The sequence below is a fragment of the Juglans microcarpa x Juglans regia genome, chromosome 4S (assembly GCF_004785595.1).
Source record: "Juglans microcarpa x Juglans regia isolate MS1-56 chromosome 4S, Jm3101_v1.0, whole genome shotgun sequence".
NCBI classification, from domain to species: domain Eukaryota; kingdom Viridiplantae; phylum Streptophyta; class Magnoliopsida; order Fagales; family Juglandaceae; genus Juglans; species Juglans microcarpa x Juglans regia.
In genome coordinates, this window is record NC_054601.1 from 25896049 (window position 1) to 25922399 (window position 26351).

Here is a 26351-nt window from a genome sequence, read left to right on the forward strand (position 1 = left end):
AAAAAAATTAGAGCGTGTTTGACCAGCACATGATCTTTTACTACGTACGTACCGTCGATCTTTTACATCACGAATCATCCATGCATGGAATATTAATATACTTTTACTTTTTTCTTATTTTTTCAACAATATATATAATTGCATGCATGCATGAGATGTCATGACATATATCAATATCCAGCACAAAAGCCACACTCCTTCGTGACAATATACTCTTTTAATTGCATGGATCGATCTTGTAAGTATAAATTAGGAAATTGATATTCATAATCATTAGAATTTGATTTAATTATTATTTTAATTTGATTTTCATAATTATCAACATCTCTAGTCTCCGGCCTCATTTTCTTTTCTTCTCTTATTCTTTTTTTATTTAAATTTATTTTGAAAAATGCTACATGCAATCGTAAAGTGCGCAAGCAAGCGTCGTACAATAGCTTTAAAAAAATAGGGTCCACTATTAAAAATTAATTTTTTTCATTTGGGTCCGTATATATTAATTTTTTTTTAAAATAATTGCGCAACGCTTATGCATTCACGACTGTAACTATCATTTCTCTTTCATTTAAATTTCTTTTACAGACACATATATACATATATATATATATATATATATATATATTATATTTTCATCACTTCCAAAATGCTAGCTTATTGCCCGGATTACCAAATTAATGATCCTAGTTTTAAAGAGGCCAAAGCGCGCAATGCACTTCTTGTACGTGCCATGCATGCATCCACTCAAAACCTCACTGATCCCATACTGATAAATCAGAATTAATGTATTATATCGGATTTATAATTACGACAAGTAGTAAATATGGAATCTCATACTAATTGGTGGAGAAATTTTTGCGATTTATTATGATATCAAGGGCTTAAATAGTAACAGTGACAACATGATTTTCAGAATATAAGTAGTACTGATATTCTAGATCATGTTCTGACTGCATGCATGCATGGATTTTTCTTATATCCTCACATACACATGACACACATCCTCATGATACATCAAGGCCGACGTGTTTATCTATACCAACTCCTTAAGTAATCACATCCTGATCTGTGAATAAAATCATCGCAGATCAGATGTCATTAATATATTATGCAGTAAACATTAATCACCAAATGTTCCGCTTGCTATGATTTCACGGGATGCATTAATATACGATAACTGTAAAGAGACGTAGTTTTATTGGATCCGTTAAATCTAATTTAATAATTTGATGTATCGTATCAAGTTATATCAGTCTTTCCTTTTAGAGTATTTTCGTTAATGTATTACCACGTACACCCGTGATCAGTGCTCACTTTCGTTCATTTTTATATTCATATTATCCCTAGGCTCAAGCTGAAAAGAAGGAAAACGTAGACCCCATATTTTCTAGCGCTAGACCTCCGGCCATAAACTGGGCAATCATGAATTCTAAAATATTCTAAATTAATTGCTTTACCATAGCTAGCTAACGCGAAATATGCCTCACTCTTTAGCAAGAAACTACAATTAACTATATATTGTTTTTCGCAATTAATATGATCACTTGATCACTTGGGCACAGATCAAAATTATATAAAACGAAGAATATATAGGGAAAAAAAATTTCATTACATGATCAGGGAGTACTAGCTAGGAAGTTTTTTTTCTCGGGAGTAATCAATGCATTGTTTCGAAGAAAGTTGAAAAAAAACAATGCGCATATTCTCAAGCCTCCCACATGTGTTTTTCCATTAACGCTTGCGCTTGTTGCTGAAAGTGACTCAATCCCTGAAATCTTTGACCATTGCCATCGAAACCCATTTCTTGTTGCTTTTGTTGCTGTTGTTCATAAAAATTCCCAGTACGTCTCGACCCTCCTCCGAGCCCCAAGAAATCCACAGTCATCATATCCCCACTCCCATTTGTGTTTGCACCGTGCAAAACATTAGTACTTTTACTACTGTCGTGCTTTACGTTCTTCAGTAATGCACTGTTCTCATCATCAGCAAGACCGTGCAGCATTCCCATATTGGTCATTCCCAAGTTATTAAGCATGCCGATTGCGTTGATAAACTGCGATGAAGTTTCTTGCTGTTGGCCTTTCTGGATGAACTGGTTAACAAACGATTGATCATGATTTTGGGGCTGCATTGCACCAAGTGATGGCGGTGCCATGCTTGTAACAAAGTTATTATTCTGCATCAATGGAGAGTTCATTCCATTATTACTCACAGTTGCGCCCATTTGAGCAGCTTTCTGCAACAACGCTGTAGCGGACATGTGGGCTGAGACATGAGGTAATTGGTGTCCATTTCCTTCGAAAATGGTTGAAGAAGTTTTTTTGGGCTGAAGGGATATTGGAGAGGAAGACGAATTAATGCTTCTTGGACTGGTGTAAAGATGGCTTCGTGTCATGTTCAAAGCTGGCTTTGCCGGGAAAGACATGAGTTCTTGGGGCAATGGCAATTGTACTGCTTTGATATCAGATTGGTCGAATCCGAATGTTCCACTTGATGGGTTGGGGTTGTTGATGGGCAGTGAGGGCATGAGCTCGGAGATCTGTCCTTGCAAGTTTGGTCCCATGTTGGACAATAATCCTTGCTTTGCTTTATTGTTTTCTTCAGACAGGGCATCACAGAAGGCTCTGTGAGTGATGAAGCTGTCTCTCCTGCATAACAAAGCGGTACGGTAGTCTAATTATAAGTTAACAAGTAATAGAGAGCTGAGAGAGAGAGAGGAGAGAGAGAGAGAGAGAGAAAGAGAGACTCCATTATTACTAGTTCTTATTTTTTATTGCATACAATGATCACCCATGAGAATTAGATAATTAAACCACTTAAGGATAAGGACTTTATAATTAAGCTTGAACAACTTTATGAGGGCGTTTAGTTAAAACAAAGAGTACTTCAAGTAAAGCTAGCTAGCACTTTCTGGCATGGACACAAATCTCCTATTCATTTAATGGAACAAAAGCTACGTTTTATTCTCACTCCTCATGATCAAGACAATATGCATCGTCAAACCACACCAAACATCTCATAATATATACGAGGTTCATATATATTATTCACGCACAAGCATTGTATATATATATATATATATATATATATATATATTTTTTTTTTTTTATATAAAAGAACAGTGAGAATAGGTAAGTAAATGTACTAACCTGGAGAAGATGGTGCCACAGTCGCATTTGTATTCCCTAGTACCACAGGTCTTGGAATGAGCTTTCCAATCAGACTGCACTGCATACTTCTTGGAGCACTTCTCACATTTCCATTTTTTCTCCCCATGTTTTCGGCTAAAATGCTTCTTAATGCCTGTAAGATCACCTAATGCCCGAGCCGGGTTGTGATGCACACACGAAGGTTCTGGGCAAACGTAGACCCGCTTCCTGATTTCGGTGCTTGTTCTTTGCTTAAGCTTCCATGGCAGATTATGGCCTCGCCGATGCAGTTGAAGGTTTTGGTCCCTTTGGAATCCTTTTTTGCATATTTCACACACAAATCGGTTTGTAGCCATGAGGGTTGTTGGTGATAGAGCGATAACTTCAGCAGTTGGATCTGCAAAGAGGTTTCGAAAAAGAATCCGATGCCATGAGTTTCATTCATTGATTTATAGATCATATGGACCTGGATATTAAACAAAAGTACTGGAGAAAAGGCAATGTAAAAGTCGAAATATAACGTTCTCAGCTTATTTAAAGATAATATTTTTTATATATGTTCTTATATATGTGGTTCATAATATCATCAATTGCAGCGATTATTTTCCATCATTTTTCAATTGAATCTTCAAAGACATCTTGATCCGAAATAAGAGTATGATGAGACTCTAAGAAGCGACGTTTGAAAAATAAACTTCCTGGAGGGCCAATCGAGTTCTCGATGATCGGTCGGTGCGATCAAGCTTGTGCAAATTGAAAAAGCCAGAAAAGAACAAAAAGCCTGAGAAAAGGGAATCATAAATACATGGTTGAGAGAGAGAGAGAGAGAAGCTGCAGATTTTCTGTAGGAAGGATATTCAAGTGTTCACCTCAAAACAGTAAAAAAAAATAAAGAGAAAAGGAGGAGGGCCGCCAAGGCAAGCCATGCAACAGTTGTTTACTACAATGATTGTAAGTAATCCCAAGCCAATAATTGAATCCCTTCATGCACTTAAATAGCCCGTCAATAATTCACCATTTTCGTGATCAACCAGGAAGAAATAATAAAAAGTTATAAGAAACCAGAAGAAGTCCGGAAAACGTCCTACTTCATCATGCCTACCTTGAAGTGAAGATCGGAAATCTTCCTCCAAAATCCTTTCTTTTCTTCCTTTCATTAAGGAATCTATAGGCAGGCATGATCATGAACTTTTAAGCACAATATGCCAAAATATTAGCATGAAACATGTGGTCCATGAACTCAAATATAGAATTTTTCTTATAAATCTCAAAACCCATCTGATACTATACGATTGTTTCAGAAAAAACGAAAAGAAAAGAAAAGAAAAAGATAAAGCCAAAAAATACAAAAAGAAAGAAATAAAAAGTAGAAACAGATATTGAAAACATGGAATCATCAAAATTATGCTGGACTGATCAGAGCATGTAAAAGCCGAGAACTCTCTTTAGTTTTTCCAACTTCGATCGAGAGCTTCACGGCAGATTTGATCATTAAATCCAAATTAAAACTTCAAAAACCAATCGATCCAAATCTAATGGCCGGAAGGCGATGCAAAAAACACTGTGAGAGAGAGAGAGAGAGAGAGGATATATATGAGCCTGCCAATATCAAAGTTCATTAAAGTAGATATATGAAACTAAGCACCTGGATTTCCTGGTAGGTTTCGTTTCTTCTTAAGAGATGATGGAGGTTGCTGCTGTTTAGTGGAGGAACCATTAATATTGCTGCGGTTAAAGTACTGATCTGCAGTGAGCAGCTGATCTCGTTGTTGCTGAACTTCATCTCCAGCAGTATTTCCTGAAGTGAAGCTCCCACCATCACCACCTGTGGTAGTATTCGACATTGAAGGGAAGAAAAAGATAAAAAAGGAGAGGATATTATTCAAACTTTTTGTCTCCTTTCCTTGATAATCTCCTTTCCAACCTCTCTTGTTTCTTTCTCTCTTTTTATTGTTCTTGCTGCTCTGTGGGAGGACTGTTTATAAACAATAATAAAACAAAATAAACAACTGAAACATGAAAGATGGGATTTGTTGCAGCTAGGGGAAGACAAAAACCAGGAAATTCTCCTTCATTTCTGGTGGAGGAGAGAGTTCTCTTGCTGCCACAATATGAACACAAGAGCTTGCTTGGACTCTTCTTTGGCTGGCTTTGTATTCAAAATATATAATATGTTTTTTTAAGGCACTGTTGGATGTAGCAATAGAAATATACCCCTAACTTTGTTGGATATTCAAGAAACTGCCCTTCTACTCCTTTTGCATGCCCTATTTTTGTTGGTTAGTTCATATGTTAATTTAGCATCAAGCAAAACTAAAAGAAGAATTTGTATCGGTCATTATTCACATCTCACCCTCATTCTATGAAAAACAGTTTCATATCCTATGAAAATATCCTCACATCTTATAAAAAAACTATACGTGCGAGATGTGAAAGTGAATAGTAACTTATACAAGTAAATATCGAACCAAAAAATCTCTGAAAGTCAGATTAATAGATGTGGGACCTTTTGTGTTAATTTTAAAAATATTTTTGCTACCAATTAAATGACATTTGTTTAAAATCTCAGACTGAATTGTTTTACTGAAATTCTGTTTGGTTAAACACTAACCTTTGAAGCATGTACTCAAATGTCATTACCTCCTCATTGCCTCAATCATTCCTCTTTTCAGTCTTTTATCTTATCATTGAACTGACTTTTGCTTGAGCTAGCAAGACTATTCCTCATTAATACAAGTGTGCCCCATGATTCTTATGGTCTCTATAAATTATTTATTTTTGTACATGTTAGCTAGATAGGAGACCTCAATAAATAACTCCAAACAAAAGCTGTCTTTAGCTTGAGTACTAAGACTATTCCTCAATACAAGTCTACCCCCATGGGTGATCTTATATATCTATGAATTATTTTCTCTTTTTACATACCAAGGAATTTCAATAAATAATTCCAACAAACAAACAAACGTTAATAATAAAATTTAATGATTATGATAATCTTAAACTTTCTTGATACACATCGATTAGAACTTTTGATCGAAAAATAGATCATTTTAACGACGGTTTTAGTTGAGCGATAAACTAATAGTACCAAGTAAACTTGGATTTTGTTTATTGTTTCCTTTTAATACCGAACTTATTTCTTTCTACTAAAGGGTGCATATTAAGATAAAGAAGAGAAATGGAAGGGAATGATTCAAAATGTTTTTCATTTTTGGGGGCTTTTGTTATATTTTTTAAATTTAGGGGTCATTTAGGCATACAATATATTCTTTCCTCCCTCAATTTGATTTATTACAGACAATGCTGGCGACAAGACCTTGTAGTTGGAAATTTGTCCTTTTCTGGAGATATTCTTACAAAAGTAAAATAATGTTCCGGAAGTACCACTCCTTATGATTTAAAATAACAAAACCGCCACTGTGGTATGAGCCGCCGTGAACCCATAATTGACCAAAATAACCTTCTCTGTCACGGGCGGTCACTGATAGAATCCTTCTCGAAAAGGACCCGACAATAGTCCAATAATTCTCCTGTTCACGTGCAACCAGGGAGCAACTTCCTAAGTGGTCAGACCGGGTAGGTGTATTTTCGGTATTTCAAAGAAAGAAAGGGGTATTTTGGTATTTTAATTTAAGGGATAAAGGTCTTTTGTTAAAAAAAAAGAAAAGAAAAAACTATCAATGATTACAAATATTCCAACGGTAGAATTTAAATTAAAAAAAGAAAAGAAAAAAGATATGTATTCGTTGAAAATGAGAAAGAGATGATAATGATATGATTGATGATGGGTTTGGCCTGCATTACGCTGATACCATTTAATAATATCGACATGACAACAATTTAATAGATTTTGAATCTATTACGTTTGCTACATGCATACAAGATACTTAAACCCATTTTTAAGTCGGTTCAACTTCATTAATGATTTAGGTACAAGCCATGTCACATTTCCTCTATGACACATGCTCTTTACCTAATATGTGTATATATATATATATATATATTTATTTATATATATATAATATTATTTTTGTTAAGTGATACGACTGTAAATGATAAAAATATATAAGATGAAGAAAAATAATATTTCTTAAGAAATTAGAACTCATTTGGATAGTAAGATGATATGAAATGATATGAAATGATATGGTTTTAGATAAATTAAATAAAATATTATTAAAATATTATTTTTTAAATATTTTAAAATTTTAAAAAGTTGAATTGCTTATTATATTTTATGTAGAGATTTGAGAAAATTGTAATGATGAGATTAGATGAGATGAGATAAAATGAGATAAAGTGAGATGATTTATGTATCCAAACTAGGGGTAAGTAATATGAGAATAACTTCACACGTGTTTCCGTTGTTCTTCAAATAACAGAAACCAATCATAGTGGGCCACGTGGGATACACATCTTCTCATTAGTAAGATGCGATGCAGAGGAAAAAAAATTGGGTCATCGTTCTGTCGAAACCCACCCCCTTCTCCATTCTCTCTCTCTCTCTCTCTCTCAATTGTGTCTAAGCCCAATACTCTCTCTCTTTTACTTCTTCAATTCACTAACTAAAAACTTGTTTGATTTGTATTTCAAGGAAGCAAATGTGAGCTAGCGCTTCGCTTTCAAAGGAATTCTCTCCTTCCCACTTTGTCGAAGCCACCAAGCCACTGAAACACACTCAATCAAAGATCGATCTCTCTCTCTCTCTCTCTCTCTCTCTCTCCCACTGAAAAATTTCTAGAATTTTTTTTTATTTGACAACAAATATGAACGACGATTGTACTGCATATGGATAACCCACTATCAAGAGTTGCTATTCTGGGGAATGAAAAACTTTGTTCGCAAGGTTTTTTTTTTTTTTTTTGCTTACAAGCAATACTTGTATCATTAACTTCCATCTGCACTGATGAAAAAAATGAAAACTAAGTTTTTGTGACAATGCTTCAAATTTATATAAGATTGTGTGGTTGATTAAAATTTTTCTTTTGTGCAAATCGTGCGGTTGGGTTTATGTAAAGGGGAAGAGACGAATATATTTGTTATGAGGTGGCTTGAATTCTGATTGAATAGTGCAAGTGTCGTAGGTTCGCTCGAGCGGAGGTTCACTCAGCTCGAGCGAAGTCAGACAGAGAGCTTCGCTCAACATTCGCTCGACATTCAGCTCGAGCGAATTCAGACAGAGAGCTTCGCTCGACATTCGCTCGACATTCAGTTCGAGCAATATCCAAGTCAGAGAGCTTCGCTCGACACTCGCTCGACACCCAGCTCGAGCGAGTTCAGGCAGAGAGCTTCGCTCGACTCTCGCACAACTGTTGGCTTGAGCGAAGTGCAGAATATCTATGTTCGCTCGACACTCGCTCGACTTTCGCTCGAGCCAATGTTCACAAAAGTGAATTCTCACTTTTCCTATAAATATCAAACGGCGCCTCTCTCTTGTCCTAAGACTTCAGAATTCATTTGTTATTTGTTTTAGTGTTTTCTTGAGAGAGAAGTCTAGAGAGAGTTTTGAGAGATAACTTCCTTGTGAAGTTTTGTTGTATTGATTTGTACTCCATCTCTGTTGATAGTGAAATCTTCGATACCGACCCCACCAGTGGACGTAGGCTCGTTTTGAGTCGAACCACTTAATTCTTGGTGTTCATTCTGTATGATTGTCATCAATTTCTTTCGTTTAGTTCCGCTACTATACTTCGTGTTAGTCCTAGCTACACTTATTCCCAACAATGTGAGGACAAAGTTGCAGGTCTTGAGATCCTCAACGGGTAAAGTTGTAGGATTTGAGGTCTTCAGGCCACGAGAGAGAAGGAGAGAGAGGGAAGGATAGAGAGAGGTTAAGGATTTCGATTTCACGAGAGAGAATGAGAGCAGAGAGAGGGAGGGGGTGTGGGCCTGTGGGGGGTCTCGATTCAGGATCTCCGACTGTGCGTCTCGCGTTGGTTTTGCATGTACCCCTTACGTGGCAAATCCTCATGAGTCTCTGATAATTAGGCTTTGTAGGAGACACTTGTTAGAAGCGTTTCTGAATTAATATCTCAACCATAAATTCTCCGATCTCTCATTTTAGAAGGGCTTTCATGCATGCATATCGATCTCGTGTTGCAACACTAAATATAAACACACAATTTTATCGATTGGCGAACATGTAGTCAAACCCTTTATAAAAGGTCATTAGATCAGATAATGTGCGGTTGGTTCAAGAACCAATGTGGTAAATGTAAATTAAGGCACTCCCAAGTGTGCACTAAAAAGATTGACTTGGTGAAAACTCATGTCTATTTATTAGAAGGGCCACTCCACGTCTTCAATTTTTTTCACTTATTTTCTTAAATATGGACAATTTTTAAGTTTTATAAAAGTTTTTAAATTTTTTAAAATATATTTTTTTACAATGCATGTGTTGAAATTTTATTAGAAGATGTTTAAATATCTCATCTCATTTCATTTCATTTCATCTCATCTTATCTCAAAATAAATATATATTTTTTTTAGAAAACCGCGTGACACGTGCATGCATATATTGAGAAAGAAACGTAGGAAATTAGCACAAGTATGAGAATAGGGAGGGGCGGAGAGGGATAGAGAGGCGCGCGTAGAGAGCATGCTTACTTGCATGCAAGGGAGTCGAGATGTAGACTGAGTGGGGGCAGCTATAGCTTAGCATAGATCTTAGGTAGTGTGGACTTTTGCTTCGCTACATTTTAGGAATGCAATCATGTGAATGCTTGTCTGTCGTACCAGTACACCATTTTCATTTCATCCTCATCTTCTTTCCACTTTCCTTCTCTTTGGGATGAGCACGTCAACCCACCCTCCTCTTCTTTTTTTTTTTTTTTTTTTTTTTTAAAGAAAAAAAATGATATCTACAACACATGATTTCGCTATACATATTTTAAAATAAGAGTATTTTTTTAAGTAATTTTATTTTTATAAAAATATATTTTATTTTAAAATGTAGTTGTGAAAAATAATACGTATTTATTATTTGTTTGAGATAAATAGCTTAAATTCCGTTTATTGTGTCACCCCATTTTCTTTTGTTAAGTACTATTTCCTTTTTGTTCTTTAATTCATGTTTTCAGCACTCTTATTGAAACTCTTGTTTAATGTACATATAAACTAAATACAATATTTGCGTTAAAATAAAAACAATTATTATAATGTATTTTTCAAAATACAGATATAAAATATTTAAAATTTTACTACAAATTAACAACTATTCACATTACACACCTTACACTTATAGTTTTTAATAGGATGTGAAGTATTTTTCATAGAATGTATAAGTATTTTTCATAAAATCTAAAGTATAAGATGGTGAATAGTGATTGATGAGAAAAATTTTCACATGCTTATATCTTATCGGGAGATGTACTTTTACCAATTACGCACAAAAGCAAAAAAATTTTCATTCGCGCGCACTTCATGATCTAGTACTTCAGGTGCATAATAATTAATCTAGCTAGGTTAATTAATCTTGTTATTTCTGTCCTAAGCATGCATGCATGTATTACGTTTCTTAGTTTCTAAGCATTGTTTCAACAACCAACTAAACTTTCCTCAGAAAACAACTCCGATCATGATGCGCATTGTTTTCTTTTTTCTTACCATATGCATATGATCTAATTAACCAATTAACTAATGACATCGGTCCAATGATCTGCAAATTAGCCATGTAAAGTCGAATTAATTAAGTTGAGTGGTCTTTTCTGGTCCATTTCATTCTACCAATTGTCTTAAATTATTTAGTCGAATTAATGTAATATTATCTTAACCCTCTTCGACTAAGTTATATAAGTACTTTGAGATTAAAGCCCCGTTTGGATGTTGAGACGATCTCAACTCATTTCATAATCTCATATCATCTCAACATCCAAGCATCACTCAAACAATTTTTAATTTTAATTTTTTCCATCTAATCATTACTCACTTTTCTAAACTTCCAAACGAAACATAAAAAACCACTCAAAATTTTCAAATTCTAAAATAAAAATTATATTAAAAAATTTATATTCTAACAATATTTTAATTTTAATTTTTTCATTCAACTTTTTTTCCTCTCATTTTTCAAAATCCCATAAAACATATTAACTCAAACTATTTCACTACTATTCACAAATTATTTCACTACTATTTACAAATTTTTTATCTCATCTCAACATCGATCTAAACAAGGCTTTAATTATTTGACTTTGACTTTTTCAAGCATTGAGGGGGTAAAAAAAAAAATGAAAAAGTATCCGAAACCTCTAAAATGGAGAAAACGGGTTTAGTAAAAAGATGTGCTACCAGCAATTGCCAAATTGCTTATTTTCAAGCTCTAGGGTACTCATACCATGCAAGAAATTGTTTGTTTCCCATGATAATGAAGGAAAAAAAAATGTCCACTAGCGCTGATCATTATATAAATAAATATTTGAAAGTCGAGTACTGATCTGATCCACGTTCTTGTCCCTACATGCACATATTATATATAATTGTATTCGCACATATATTATTAAAAGTTAAAAGATAAGATATAAACGATAGGATAGGAAACAAGAAGAGGACAGAAAGTAGAATTATCAAACATACGGTCTAGGCCGCTAATTTTATATTGTGGTCAAGATATTCCAACGGCTAAATTAATATTCTTGTAGTTTTCTTGCTTGGATAAATATATTTGGACTGATTGTTTTCGTTTCTGGCTGAATATATCACTGAATTTAAGGAGAAGGGAACACAAACTATGTCCTAAAAACAATTAAGTTACGTGACATATATATATATATTTACAATCTTAGGTATATAAGTCTTGCACACTCGTTTAAAAAAAAAAAAAGATAAATATGAGAGCTACATAAAAAAAAAAAAAAAAAAAAAAATTAATGGTGGATCTCACTCTTTTTCGTAGAGAATGAATGATATTTGTACACTTTAAAACTATATCTAATAACATTACTGATCTATAGTACGGGTGTGGGTTTATATCAATCAACATTTGATCATGATCGACATATACCTTCCATAAATTTGACATTTTTTTCCCTAGTATGTGCCAAATCTTCGTATCTTTCTTTGTAGTTGTTAATTAAAGATATAAATAACAAAATCTATATGTTGAAATTTTTGGAACAAGTAATAATTTTATATAGTATTATAGTAGAAGTCTTGAGTTTGAATACTGACTTTATATTTTATTTAATTAATTAAATATTTTATGTGCCGGGTCTACTTATTGAAGATGAGTCTGATCAACACGTGAGAAAGAGTGTTAAAAATATAAATAATAAAATTTACCTTCTTTCATCGGTTTAAATTTTTAAATAATTGGTAATTATACATGCGTACATGATCACTTGACAGGGATATATACTTTACCAAGGAAAGATGATAGATGGTTTTCAAAAAAATAGTATTGCGAAGTATATGATAAATTTAAAAAACAAGAAAAAGAATTTTTAAATATGTTGAGAGAGTGACGTGTTCATGTGTCTTGTTCTGCATGGCAATGATGATTGCGACCTTTACAATTAACTTGTTCATTATTAGTTTATTCTTCAAGGTGATCATGATTATGGTTGTCCATATATATATATATATATATATATATATATATATATATATATAGAACACTTGGTGATTTTGTTCAACCCCATACATTTTTTTTTTGTTCTCTCTCTCTTACATGACATGAAATTCTATGAAGGAAAAAAAAAGAAAGAAAAAAGAAAAAAACATGTGACATGATCATGATCGATCAAAGGAAATACTCAATCATTTAATTAAAAGCAAAATGTTTAATTCCTTTTGGCCGAAAAAGCAGATATATATATATATATATATATATATATATATATATAAAATACACATTACAGATGACACTAGCTAGGGGGCTAGCTGCTAGCTAGTACATAAATGATGGAAATTAATGATTTATACTAATAATTTTGTAAAGAAGTACTGAACCTGAACCTACTTATAATTTGCATTTGTAGGGTGCAATTTCAGGACACGAATGCTGCACATGCATGCCCTCCTGATTAGAAATTTATAATCATCGTTTTTTTTTTTTTTTTTTTTTTTTTTTTTTTTTTTTTTTTTTTAAGTAATACTACGTGTAATTAATATTTTGAATACCGTACTGGACAGCGTACCGGTCAAGACACTGGAATGAAATATTTCGATACCGGTACCGTTTCGGGATAGCGTTTCAGGATAACGTTTCGGGATAGTCGATCTATAAATAAATTATATATATAAATATATATAAAAATTATATTCTAAAATAATAGTTTATATATAAATAAATTATATACAAATACATATATATATAAATTATAAATAGTCTAGTCTGAATTGAGGGTTAAAAAATAAGTTTGTAATTTGAAAAAACGAAAAAAAAAAACACAGGCCGAAATTGAGGCCGGTATCGGCCGGTATTTTGGTTGGTATGGAACAGGTATAGTACCTGTACCGGCCGGACGGCCGAAACGAAAAATTTTGACCGTACCGGATGGTACGGTACAAAATTTAAAACTTTGCGTATAATCGTGAAGTATGTAAGTTTCGTTCAGTCATTTTGAAAAAGAGTAGAGTCAATTATTAAAAAATTAATTAATTTTTTTTTTATGTGTCTTCTCTTTTTTTTTTACTTTTTTTAAAATGATTGTGCGACGCTTGCGCATTCACGACTGCAACTATCATTTCTTTTTTTATAATGTTGATAGAATAATTAGAGAATTATTTATTATTTTTTAAATGTATATTAATCATTTGATAATATCAAATTATCACATTAGGAAGTACTAAAAGATAATTTTTCTATTTTATATGGTTATTATAAATTAAGGATTCCATGGGTAAACCTCCCTTACACATGAGATTCCTACTCCTGAAACTATAAGAAACTAATAAACCCTTTGTTTGCTTCCTTTTCAAACTATTTGATGGCGGTACAAATGTGGCAATGGATCTTCAAATTTAGAGCATCGAGACAGATCTGAAAGAAAGTTGGGAAGGGATTTTGTGTTGTCTCTGATCTGATCTGATCTGATCTGATCTGATCTTTTCACATGTGATAAAAGGTTTTGCTTTATGGGTCCATCGTTTTTGCAAGAAATTGCTGAGAAAGTTACTTTCAAAAAAAGGATCCCATGCATGATTTAATGTCTCGCAATGGGATGCCAATGGCAATGGGCGTCCTTAATAAGAAAAACTTAAAATCTAAATATTTTATATCTACTCTATACTTTATAATAAAACTCAAAAAAAGGAAAAACAAAATAATAATAGTGCTAGATATATAGTTTTAGAATGTACAAGTGCCGTTCACTCATTTAAAAAAATAACAAAAAATATTTATAATCGTGAATTATGTAACTGCCGTGTAATGACCCACACGAAAAAAATTACTTTTTTTAATAGTGGATCTCACTTTTTTTTAAAGCGATTACGCGGTATATATTTATGTATTTTATAATTGTATGTATCATGTGAGTTTCAGATTTCTAAAGGGAGTAAGATTTGCACTGCAAATATCATTTATGATAAGAAGAAGAGAAAAGAAAAGAAAAGAGAATTGTAACGTACTGATACAAGAATAATCCTAGCTGTCTCAAATGCGAAACAGGCAAAAGGTGTTCTACATGTACAGTAATAAAATCTTGCAAAAGGATTTGCAATGTTTATTAATATATAGACAAGATGTTATGATCCGTGAAAACATAAGGTGTTTTATAGTCATCAGTGAGAGAGAAAGGGGCCCCAAATGAAGTTGCTTCATGGAATTGGAGCCAATGACAAAGACTGTACTCAATCACTTGGCTAACAAGCATTATTATATATGGCAAAAAAATTTAAAAAAAAAAAGAAAAAGAGAGGGAAACTTTTTCTTTCCCTCTTTGAAATTTCCTGGAAAATGTTTCAATTTTTGTTATGAAGGGAAAAAAAAAAGTAGATTTCATGACATTATTGATGCTGATTGACAGTGAAATGTACCTAAAGGGTAATTATTATTATTATTTTTTAAGTTCAAACGCTCTGAAACTGTTCTAATACCATTTGTTTGGGAGGGGATAGAGATAAATATAGCAATTATGTAGTGTGTTTTGAGTAAAGATCTTGATATAGAATATTGAGACATTAATGGTGAACGGAAAAAGTTGAGGTCTTTAGATTTTGATCCATTCCTACGACACCAACCAACTACTCTTTTTGTTTTTACTTGATGTGGGAAGTTCTTTGACATTCACATTTTTTTTTTTACCCTTGTTTGCTATACGCTTTTCACACATACACTTTTAAATCTCCTAATCATGAGTTAATTTAATCATGAGTTAACTTTTGCCACATTGCATTGCATGTGAGTCCTTGAAAAAATCCAAAAGGATTGTGTGTGTGTACATATATATATATATATATATATATATATATATATATAAGAGTTGTACTAATCACGTAATGTTTGACAAGAATTGGAGCCTATGAACCAATCCCGTTAAATGTTAGATATGTGTTTCTTCTGTCCTGTTAAGAAACACGTGTCTCACATCTAAGATCACTAGTATTGGTTTCTCTACAGCATATGTAAAATCACAGCTTTTAGAGAATGATTTTGCATATCAAGAAAAACTCTCACATTAGATTATGCATTTTTTAGTCAAATAATAATAAAATATTATTATTGATTTATTTTCCTAAAATTATTATTATTTTTTTATATTTTACAATTAGCACCACTACAAATTTTATCATTTAAAATTCTATACGTTGGTGGAGAGAGAGAGGGGGAGGAGAGAGAAAAAAATAATAAAATAATATTTGAAGAGTGAACAATGCATCTTTAAATTTGTAGAAACACTGTTTATAGCTATGTAAATTTTTAGACATGCACAATCTAATGCAGCCTAATTTAAGATCATATTATGCAAATATATAGATATATAATCCAATGCCAGTGCTCTAATAAGTTTAATACAAATGAAAATTTGATCAGAAAAATCCAATAGTGTTAGGTAATAAACTATATAACATTTACAATTTCAAGTTTTTTTTATTTGCTAGGTAGGTTTTTTTTTAGAGACATCAGTCCTAGTAGTTGGGGGGTTTGAACCCCTAGTATGGACCCAATGTTTTCCTAAAGACCATGTGTGATGCCATTCGGCCACAAGGTTGTTGGCCGACAATTTCAAAAACATGGAATTGAACCCTTTAATTTTCTCATAAACTATCCATTATTGTGGTTCCTGACCCAAATTAACAAAGCACGTGATTCATGCTTAGCAACTAGCACTAAAAATGATAAATACATGATTTTTTTTTAAACTCTTAAGGATAATTTTATAAATAATTTATAAAAATATATTCATTTTATAAAAATGTTTTAATTTTAACATATGATTATGAAATATTTTTGCATTTATTTATCTTAAAAGTAATGTATTACTAGTCCCATAGGGATGATGTGGGTCACGATCTTGGGTTGAAACCCATCAAACCCAGTTGCCAAGATAGGACTGCAAAACCAGACAGGGCCAGATTTAGGAAGCCAGATCCAACTTTTACAGATAAAAGGGTAGATGTGGACGTAGGCCAAACCTGACATTATAACTGTTTTGCCCACAAAACCTGCTTAAGGTCTGCAACAAAAAGAATTTATGCTACCAACATAAAGATCAGACTTGACACTTTTTCTACTCATGATTCTATCTATATTTATTGCTTTGAAAAATACCTGATGGATTATTGTGCCAATGCCACCAGCAGCAGCAGCAGGCTTTCTCAGGCTTAAAAGAATTTATGCCTGCTTTTCACATCATGCCATTCATATTATACAAAAAACCAAACAACCAAGACTCTGCATTCGAGCAAGCATTAAGATACATCGGACCAAATCAACCATACTACTACATGCATAAGAACATAGGGGAAAACAAAGTTCCCAACAAAATTGCACCTTGCAGGGAGGCCGATGTAGTTGCAGCTCAGAATAACTAAATCATCCCATCACAAGAGCATATACTAACATCTTAACCTTTTTTCTTTGGTGTAAATACACGTCTTGACATGATATTAGAGCAAAAGTCTTAATTTTGAACCTTAATTACATTATTTAAAATATTCGACATGTTGAGTCTACTTATTAAAGGGGAGTCAAGCCTACATTTGAAAGGAAGTATTAAGATATAAAATAAATAAGTAGATTTACCTGTTCAACTACCTCAATTGTGAAATAACACCCTCCATTGAAATTAGATAAACAAGATTTTGTCATATTACCTATTTTCTCTCCACTTAAATGGGAAGACTTGGGAGGCTACTATTTGCCAATTCTAGGTAATTTAAGGTTGCAATGTATCAATTTTGGTAATCCAGAGCATAAAGTTTAAAATCCCTGTGGTTTAGGGGTAAAAAGTATATTTAGCCCGTTATTTTCAACTAAGCATCACACAGACAGAACAATAAAATCACAAAAGAAATCTGAGTCACTAAGTAAACATCTTCAGAAAAATCACCAGAAGAAGAGTGTACTCATCACAATGGACATTTATCGAGAACAGGAACCTGCTCAACTGAGAAGATACAGAAACTTGATTGGTGGGTGACCTCTTGAAACAGCATTCTATCTTGGAAGGAGTTTCCGCCAACAGCCATTTTAAAGTGATTCAACCTCCATTCTGATTACTGATATCTTCACATTTATATGAAACTTGGTATGCATCTACAAAGCCTATCCCAAAGCAGCCCAGTTATGATTAGAATCTTGACAATTTGCCTGCATTCCAAATACTACCAGCAACACATCTGCCATTAGGTAGCCTATAACATTTTCATATGTATCGCAGAGTGAATTCACCTCTCTGCTGTAGTCATTGACATAAGAAAATCGCTGAAGGGCCCTCAGCTTTTTGGTAAAAGGGCACTGTGAACGGTTAGTTTTTATGTGAACTAAACAAGTGAAGATGGACTCTCCTATACCATGGTTGGTAAAGCATCCAACGGACTACAATTTTTCCAGGTCATGGCAATAAATATAGCAAGAGTCTTTCTTTCCACAAGGGGTACAGACTGCTCTGGTAGTCTTTCAGAGTAATTAAAAACCCATTTTCTAATCACAATTGGAAAAAACAAAACCTTACCAGATCGTCCTTAAAAACACTAGGATGATAGGTGGTTCTGAAAATCCCGAGTATTTAGTGAGCCAATTTTTTTTCAACACAATCAACAGTTTTGCTAACCATACCTTTGTTATCATCACAAGCATCATTCACTTCTTTTCTTTCCATTTCATTGGTCTTGGTACTAGTGCTACCACGACTTGAAGTTATTTTGACTCTGCTTCGGGCCTTGCGGGAAGGACTAGAGAATGGATTTTCATGTGTCTGAAATTCTGTGCCCTTTTGCCTCCTTTGGACTATTAAGTAACCATTTGCAAGAGCTTCCAATGCTCTGATGGTGGGTGGTCGCTTCCTTGTGCTTTGCCTTCTGGGGTTCAGGTTCATCAGTTGCTGCTCTACATTATCCACATCCATAGAAGTCATTGTGTCAGGAACCAGGTCCATTCCCTTAGATAGAAGGCATGAACCGTCTGCATTTATGCCATGGCTGTCTTCCACCTCCATCATTAATGCTTCACCCACTTCAGAGTTTATCAGAACCTGGGGTAGGTTCAGGTCAAGTGATGGCTGAGGTTGATGTTTCTCATTCATCCCACAGGACATGCCTAAGGCAGACGAGTTTCCAATGAGAATGCCTCCAATAGTCTCCTCACCTGGACTGCCTTTAGGTGAAGAAATAATTAAAGACACATTCTCTTGAGAATCCATTGGAGAACTAACATTCTTGCTTGCATCTGGAGAACTCGATGGCAAACAGAGTCCTGTTTGATTTAACTCCAAGCCTTCTGAGAAGTCCTCAATAACACCTTGTGTCTTCAACTTAGAACAAACAGTTAATTTTCGCCTTTTGATGACAGGAGAAACAGATTTTGAATTACCAGATTTTACTCTCCGACTAAATTGGTGCTTGATAGTTGTTTTTAGCTGCCTGTCATTGGACATAATGCCCTTATCATCTCGATGGCTCGAAGTAATATCTGAATTATTACTTATTACCTTTCTGTTTGTATCATCACTAGCAGGTACAATATTCTTTCCACTGTTCAACAACATGTCAACAGCATTAATCTCATGCGCATCCAGTGAATCTTCAGAGGAGGTCCCTTCAGTTTCTCCCAAAAGATGGCTAAAATCAGCTATACCTTTAAATTCAATGGGTAAATATCTAATTTTTCTCACCTCAGATGATTTTTCTCCACGAAGCAAACTGGTATCAACAACAGTGAACTTCAAACCATTTGCACCACTTGTATAAACTGTACCCTTATTGTGGTTAAGCTTATTTGTATTTTTTTCAGCCTTCAATGGCATATCAGCAACATATGCCTCAAAGTCATACATTGACTTTCTATAATTATTGGAGATACTAGAAGTAATTTTGTATTCAACCGGTAAATATCTCAGGTCCCTCACATTGGATGATTTTCCTCCATGGACTGAGCTAGTATCAACAACAGTGAACTTCATAGGATTTGGAGAGGAAGTAGTAACTCGGGGTTTAAGGTAACAATGGCGCTGATGATTTGATGAATCATCTGGATCCGATGTCACTTCTTGAACCCACCCATCCTCATTACAGCTCCTGAGTGTAGCTTCTTCAGCTTCAAGCTCAAGAAGTTTTGGTTCAGATGCCACTTTGCTCAAAACATCACTAACAGAATCAAAGTAGTGGTCTCCCTTCACAAGTTTCCTTCTTGAGAACTTCTTAACCCCAGGCACAAGAAAAACAAGGTAATGTTTGGAACTCACATAACCCTGATTCTTAGGCTGCTCAGAATGCCATCCTCTCGCAAGCAAACGGGGCCAAACAGCTTCCCAAAAAATATCATTACACCGGGCTTTGCTCAACCGGAAGCCTCCAGTCAAAAACTTTAATATGTCACTGGGAGTAAGAGAGGAACAATCTTTGCCGGTTGGTAGGTTAGGAAAAACTTGAAATATTTGATTGGTCTTTCCAGACTCTAAGGCAAGGCCTGTGAGATCCTCCTTCCCCTTACCAATAGCTACAGCTTCCACAAGAATCTGAATGTCAACAGTTGACTTCAAATAGAAGACAAATTCGTCAAATGAAGTTCTTCCCTCCGCAAATGACTTGAAGCCCTATAGAAGACAAGCAAAATGAGGGTTGAAGGACATATAGTTCTCTGTCAAGCAAAGTAAAAAAGATATAGCTGCAACAACTTGGGTCTAAACACAGTAATTGGAAAAGCAGTCAATCTGCAGCAAAGATCCAAAGATCCTTTTAGCATCTAATCAGATATGAGTATAATGGGTATTAGCCACCTAATATTCATAGAAGCTGAGGTAAGCGGCATGCAATGGTTATAGTTTATACACGAGAATTGCTAACCGCACATTTTGGGGAAGCTTTTACTTTCTAGGAACCATCAGGTTAGGAAAGGTGAATTACCATTTCAGAGTTGTACCATGGATTAACAAGTGGATGGACGTAATGTCCAATACATATGATGAGGTTTCAAAGTCAGATGCCATCTCATCATATCATGGGATCCTAGAGGGAAATTATCCTTTTACATAAAGGTTCTTCTCTCTTCACCAAACCTAGACGCCTTATACACTCAATACTTTAAAGAGTGAGCCACAAGATCTAATATTCCCTTTCCATTTTTCTTTCTTGTTCTCTTTTTCTTTGTGCCCATGATTTCAGCAATACAGGTGACAGGTGCATTATTGACTTTGTTTGTCTCCACCATTGCAATTGTAGCATACATTCCAGCCTCACCTCTTCCTTCGTCATTTTCTTTTCCTCAAAATCTGGGTCTCCAGGTCATGTGATTTTAGGAGTTCAGCTGCTAAGCATGGTCCTAAAGTTGTGATTTTACATGTGCTATAATTATTAAAAATTAGTTACAAAGTTAAGATTCAGGAACCAGCTATCCCATCTCAACTGATAGATTTTAAACCTTAGCTTAATTTTGAGAATAAAAGGGAAATTTATTTCAGATTATTTTCCAAACCTAATTTTCTGCTAACAATTAGAGAAAACGAAAGCTTCTTTAGTCTCTAAGAATCAGCAGTATATTCATGGTTTTTAAAGTTAATTTAAAATCTCCATGGTATTTATCATTTGGATGAACTACTTAAGAAAGAGTTTTTAAGTTGGAGTTAAGAATCAAGAGTAGGCAAGGCAGTGCTCGTTTTGAGTACCAGATCCACTCACTCACAATAAATTATTAAATACCCTCCCTTTTTTTTATAAGTAATTATTAAATACCCTCTTACCCCAACTAAAAACAAAATGGAAAAAGAGGTATGTTTAGATGCAGCTGATGCAGTTAAAATACACTTAATCAGTCATCAGTAAATACACCCATCTTGTTATTCTTCCTGCAGCAAGAAATTATTTCTGTGCAAGACTTTATTAAGGGTAACCTGGGTAGTTTCTGAATTGTTTGGTTTATTGTATGCTACTCAGCTTGGGAGGGATATGAGGGTTAAGATGGTCTGGAAGCATACTGGTAATAAGAAGTTTTCAGTTCGTTCTTGGTATAAGAAGCCGTCTTGGCAATGGGGTTCATTCTTTTCCTTGGAAGACTATTTGAAAGAGTAAGGTGCCATCAAAGGTTGCGTTCTTTGGTTGGTCTGCTTTCCTTAGGGAAGATTTTGACGTTGGATAATCTCAGGAAGTGTGGATTAATTGTTTTGGATTGGTGTTTCTTATGCAAGAAATCTGATGAATCGTGGACATCTATTATTACACTGTGATGCGACAAGGTTGTTATGGAATGAAGTGTTCAATAGGTGTTGACTTGGGTGATGCCTTGGAGGGTGGTGGACCTTTTTGCTTGCTGGATAGGTTTAAGGGGTAATGTGCAAATTGCCGCTGTTTGGAATATGATACCTTTATGCCTTATGCGGTGCATTTGGATAGAGAGGAAAGGTCGATGCTTTGAAGATAAGGAGCGCTTGGTGGATGAACTTAGATTTTTTTTTCTTTAATTCGTTATTTCAAAGGGCTTCAGCTATTGTATTTAATGGAACTAGTGTTCATGATTTTCTTGTTTCTTTTTCTAGTTCCTGACATGTAATAGGTTCAGTTTTTGTATACTTCCTGTGTACTTGGCTTTGCCTCATTGCTTGTCTCAATAAATTTTTTATAAATAAAAAAAAAAGGGTAGACTGGGTGGTACTAAACGGTCTTGTTTTTGTTGACAACGAATTCTTATTTATCTAGGCCCTATTTAACTTTCTAAACACTTTCTTAAAGCCCACTGAAATAGACCTACGAATATTCAAAATAAAAATAGAAAATAAAACATACTAAATTAATAAAATTACTAAACTGCCCCTTAAAAAAGCCTTGGGTCTAATATGTTTCAATCTATATATGCATTTATCTTATTCATTTTGCATTGTTCAATTATATATTAAAAGTTATGGAACAGGTGAAAGAATTTTCCCAAGAAAAATAAAAAATTCTGGACCGAGTTATCCACTATACTGCCAAAATTCTTCTACCACTTCTCCCCTATCCAGGTGCAGAAGAGTAAATAAGGAGAATAAATATGTAAATACAGTGCATGAAGCAAAACTATGAAAGAATCCTAGATGGTATGATGCACATTTTAACACATAAGGCAACAAACGTGGGATGAGTTCAATTACAATAACAACAAATTAATGAGAGTTTAAACATTGATTTCTCAGTGACACAGTCAACCAAATGATACTGGAACAGAAGCTTTACCTCCAGCAAAGTACTTTGAAATTCCTCTGGGACATGGGGAAGCAAACGGGATAACAGTTCCTGTAGCCTCCATCCTGTAAATATTTTCCTTCCTGTTACACATTTCCTACTTCTGGCCTTCCGGGAGTCTGACCATCTACGGTATTGATCAGATCTATAGAATTCCCCATAGTAGAAGGACAGCATTTCTCCCATCAGTTTGTTCTCTAGGAATCTCCGGATTGAAACAAAATTCTTCCCAAATATGTACAAACCAAGAAGGAAACTGTTCACGTCAGGATCACTCCAAGGGTCACATTTAGAACCTGGAACTGGGGAATACCTTTTGCTTTTATGTAGTCCAACAATGCTTGTTTTCCCTATCATGATGTTTCCAACATTTGCAGTTTTTGATTCCTTTTCATTTTCCAACCCAACATCTAAGGGTTCAAGATTGATTGCTGAACTTTTCTTCTTCAACTTAATATATATCTTTTTTCTGTTTCTCGACTCGGCAGGCTTGTTTGGATTAACTTCCTCATCATGGTTACTAGGAAATCCCCATGTTTTATCTCCAATGCTATTAACTTCCTGAACCCACATGATTGGGATAGGCAAACCCGTTAAAAAAGATTGGGAATCATCAACCATGACACCTGAATCAGCAGGGTTCAGTAGAAGCTGAAGATGCTCATATTCTGTCAGCAAGGAGGGAATTTCTGCTTGGTAATCATCACCAACTCGTGTATTCACCTGTGGATCTCCAAATATATCACTTCTATCAGGAGAACTTGGAGGAAATAACTGCTTGTCAGATGTTTCTTCAATGCAATTACCATTATGATCCAGATCAACTGACTCCATCTGCTAACATAAAACAAAGAAAAATGAGACTGATGAACCCAAAACAAACAGTTAGGACTACAAGCAGGCAAATATGAGCGCAAGTAATGTGCTCAAATAACAGGAAGCACAATGTTCCATTAATTACCTAGCGGGTTTGAGAATTCATGCCTCAAGATATTGGATTATACCCTGAGTTTTCTCAAACTACATGAGATTCTATGCAGGAAGTTAATGCATAAGATGTTTCTTCACAGTGCTATTAACCAATTAATCTATGAAGAAAACAAACAGTACTAATATAGTCCCTTGGCTTGAGTTTTGTTAATAACTTACCAAAACCAAGGATAAAAATGCTCCTGAATCAGCAGAAAATGTATTTGGAAGTGAGTGAGAGAACTGAAGAAAAACAACCAATGTGTCCACCATAATATAATACCAATAAATGCCCAACATTCACTTTCTTGTCAACGCTAAACATCTTAATGATTTCAACAACTTGGATGAATATTACAAGTCTCTTTTATATCGTCAACCCTAATCCCGCTATTTTTTTCCCCTCAAGCACCCATAGTCCTGTGCCTGGATAGAATTAAAGGGCATTTACTTAACAATGCCAATATAATGCAGCATCTCTGAAATTATGTAAACATAAAAGCTTGCATGTTTTTGCCCATGTGTAAGCTTTCGTAGATGAGCTCACACAAGGCATGTGTGAAGGTAATTTGACACTGGCTGGCACGGGGATAGGGCATACGCATCAAGGAGACCATCCAATAGGAAAACATCCAAAAAGTAAAAGGGAAACCTCATGAATCAACTGGAAGGCAATAGAAGAAACAGAAACTTTCTTAATCAATAGAAATAAGAAATAAAAGCAAAGAAGAAAACGGTCTCTCTTCCCCAGCCAACTAGAGAAAATTGTCGATCTAAAACAACCAATATTGCAAGGAAGATAAATTTGCTGAGCACCCAATAAAATCCAAGAGTCAAAGCCTTACACAAAAACCCATCAATCATTATTTCCAGACTGAAAAACACAATCCCCTCTCTTCCTCTTTCTCAACAGGCCAACATCCTCACTCTATAAAAATGGTATTGTGAAGAGACATGCATAAAGTGGTCACCCAGTTAAGGCCTCATCCCAAATACGTGAACTCAAGGCGCAACATATTCTCAACCAGAAGACGAAGAAGAAGAAAAGGAAAACACGCAGCAGAGAATTTCGAGGTCACAAACCCAGAAGAAAATAAGCAACCCCAGATCGATTGTCCTATAAGGCTTCAACATAAAAAAAGAATTGAACATGCTCAACAATTGAAATCAAACCGAATAAACAAAGAAAAAAAAAAAACTCAAACCAAACAAGTTGTGCAGAGTTGAAAACTCAAATCAAATCACAACAAAACTAATAACATCATTGAGAACCCAAAGCTCGTGTCAACAATTCTCATTGATCCTAGGAAAAAAAATTAACTGATAATTAAACACATTATATACATACGCAACAATACCAATGCATAAACTGACATCAGAGAAGATAAACAGTAGTGCAGTTAAGTAAAGAGAAAGAGATTAAGTATTCAATAACCTCCATGGAATAGCCAGTGCGAGATACAAAGCCTGGGTAAATGGGCTTTCATGTTATGCATTGATTCAGAACTCCTATAAAACTTTACTACGAAACACATCCAAACAAGAACCAAACACACTCTAAAAAAAAAAGGAACAAGGGAAAGAGAAAGAAGAGAGTGAGTACCTGTGAAGACAGCTAAGTTTTCATGTGTGTGAGGTTGAATTTACGGCCGAAGTGAGGGGAAGAGAAGAGGGAATAAAACGAAACCAAAGTTTTTCTCTCTATGGACATAAGCCCAGTCTGTCACAGAGCGATAGTAAATACTAAATAGTTTCCTTATAGACGTCTTGTAGGACTTTTACATAAAAGGAACGCAAGAGTAATTAAATCACTCCAAGACCCATTTGATATTTTCTTTCGAGCTTAATACCCATTGAATTAAAGCATAAATGTATACAAATCTCGTACTCAAATCTAATCTCCATTATTATAGTGGATATTTACAAGTGATCCCACCTAAGTAACAACTTGGCATGTGTAACATGAGGAGTACTACTCGGTGTCATATCATTTGAAACAAAAAGAACTAAGATATTAGAGAATGAATGGTCTCTCACATATGAGGAACTTGATTTATGAATTAATAGATTTTTGGGTTTTCTTGTGAAAGAGACATATGAAGTGTACTTACTCTATAATATTTATTGTTGTCCGTTTAAATATTCTGGACAGTAATAAGGGAAAAATAAATGTTGTAGAGTTTACTTCCCGTCATTCTTTCTCTTTCTCTTAAAATTTTTGACGGAATCTTAATCTCTCTCAATGTTAGTTATTTGCTGCATAGAAAATGTATTTCAAAACAATGTGGTTGGATTAGTTTGTTCCATATATTGCAAATTGGGAGACTAGCAATCATGTGTATACATAATTTTGGTAATATTTATCTGAAAAAAAAAAAAAAAGGTTGAACAAAAAGGGCTTCATCCGATTGGGTTTATGAGACC

At 34.4% G+C, this 26351-nt stretch overlaps 2 protein-coding genes across 4 annotated transcripts; both read right to left on the reverse strand.

The window, feature by feature from the left end:
* Positions 1 to 1566: 1566 nt before the first annotated feature.
* On the reverse strand, positions 1567 to 5340 carry LOC121262590 (zinc finger protein GAI-ASSOCIATED FACTOR 1-like). 2 transcript variants are annotated; one of them, XM_041165123.1, is made up of 4 exons: positions 5204 to 5340; positions 4792 to 5121; positions 3147 to 3543; positions 1567 to 2645 (listed from the first exon to the last, which is right to left on the reverse strand). In XM_041165123.1, exons 2-4 carry the CDS (start codon positions 4988 to 4990, stop codon positions 1703 to 1705), a joined length of 1539 nt encoding a protein of 512 aa, XP_041021057.1. In that variant the 5' UTR covers positions 4991 to 5121; positions 5204 to 5340; the 3' UTR covers positions 1567 to 1702. The 2 variants fall into 2 exon arrangements, with proteins under 2 accessions (XP_041021057.1, XP_041021056.1); XM_041165122.1 differs by having other exon boundaries at positions 4792 to 5301.
* Positions 5341 to 17507: 12167 nt separating this feature from the next.
* Positions 17508 to 25698, reverse strand: LOC121262752. Of its 2 annotated transcripts, none has more exons than XM_041165346.1 (4): positions 25531 to 25698; positions 22950 to 23795; positions 18367 to 20341; positions 17508 to 17853 (listed from the first exon to the last, which is right to left on the reverse strand). In XM_041165346.1, the coding sequence occupies exons 2-4, from the start codon at positions 23790 to 23792 to the stop codon at positions 17789 to 17791; spliced, it is 2883 nt and encodes a 960-aa protein (XP_041021280.1). In that variant the 5' UTR covers positions 23793 to 23795; positions 25531 to 25698; the 3' UTR covers positions 17508 to 17788. The 2 variants fall into 2 exon arrangements, with proteins under 2 accessions (XP_041021280.1, XP_041021279.1); XM_041165345.1 differs by having other exon boundaries at positions 22950 to 23792; positions 25531 to 25697.
* Positions 25699 to 26351: the final 653 nt, after the last annotated feature.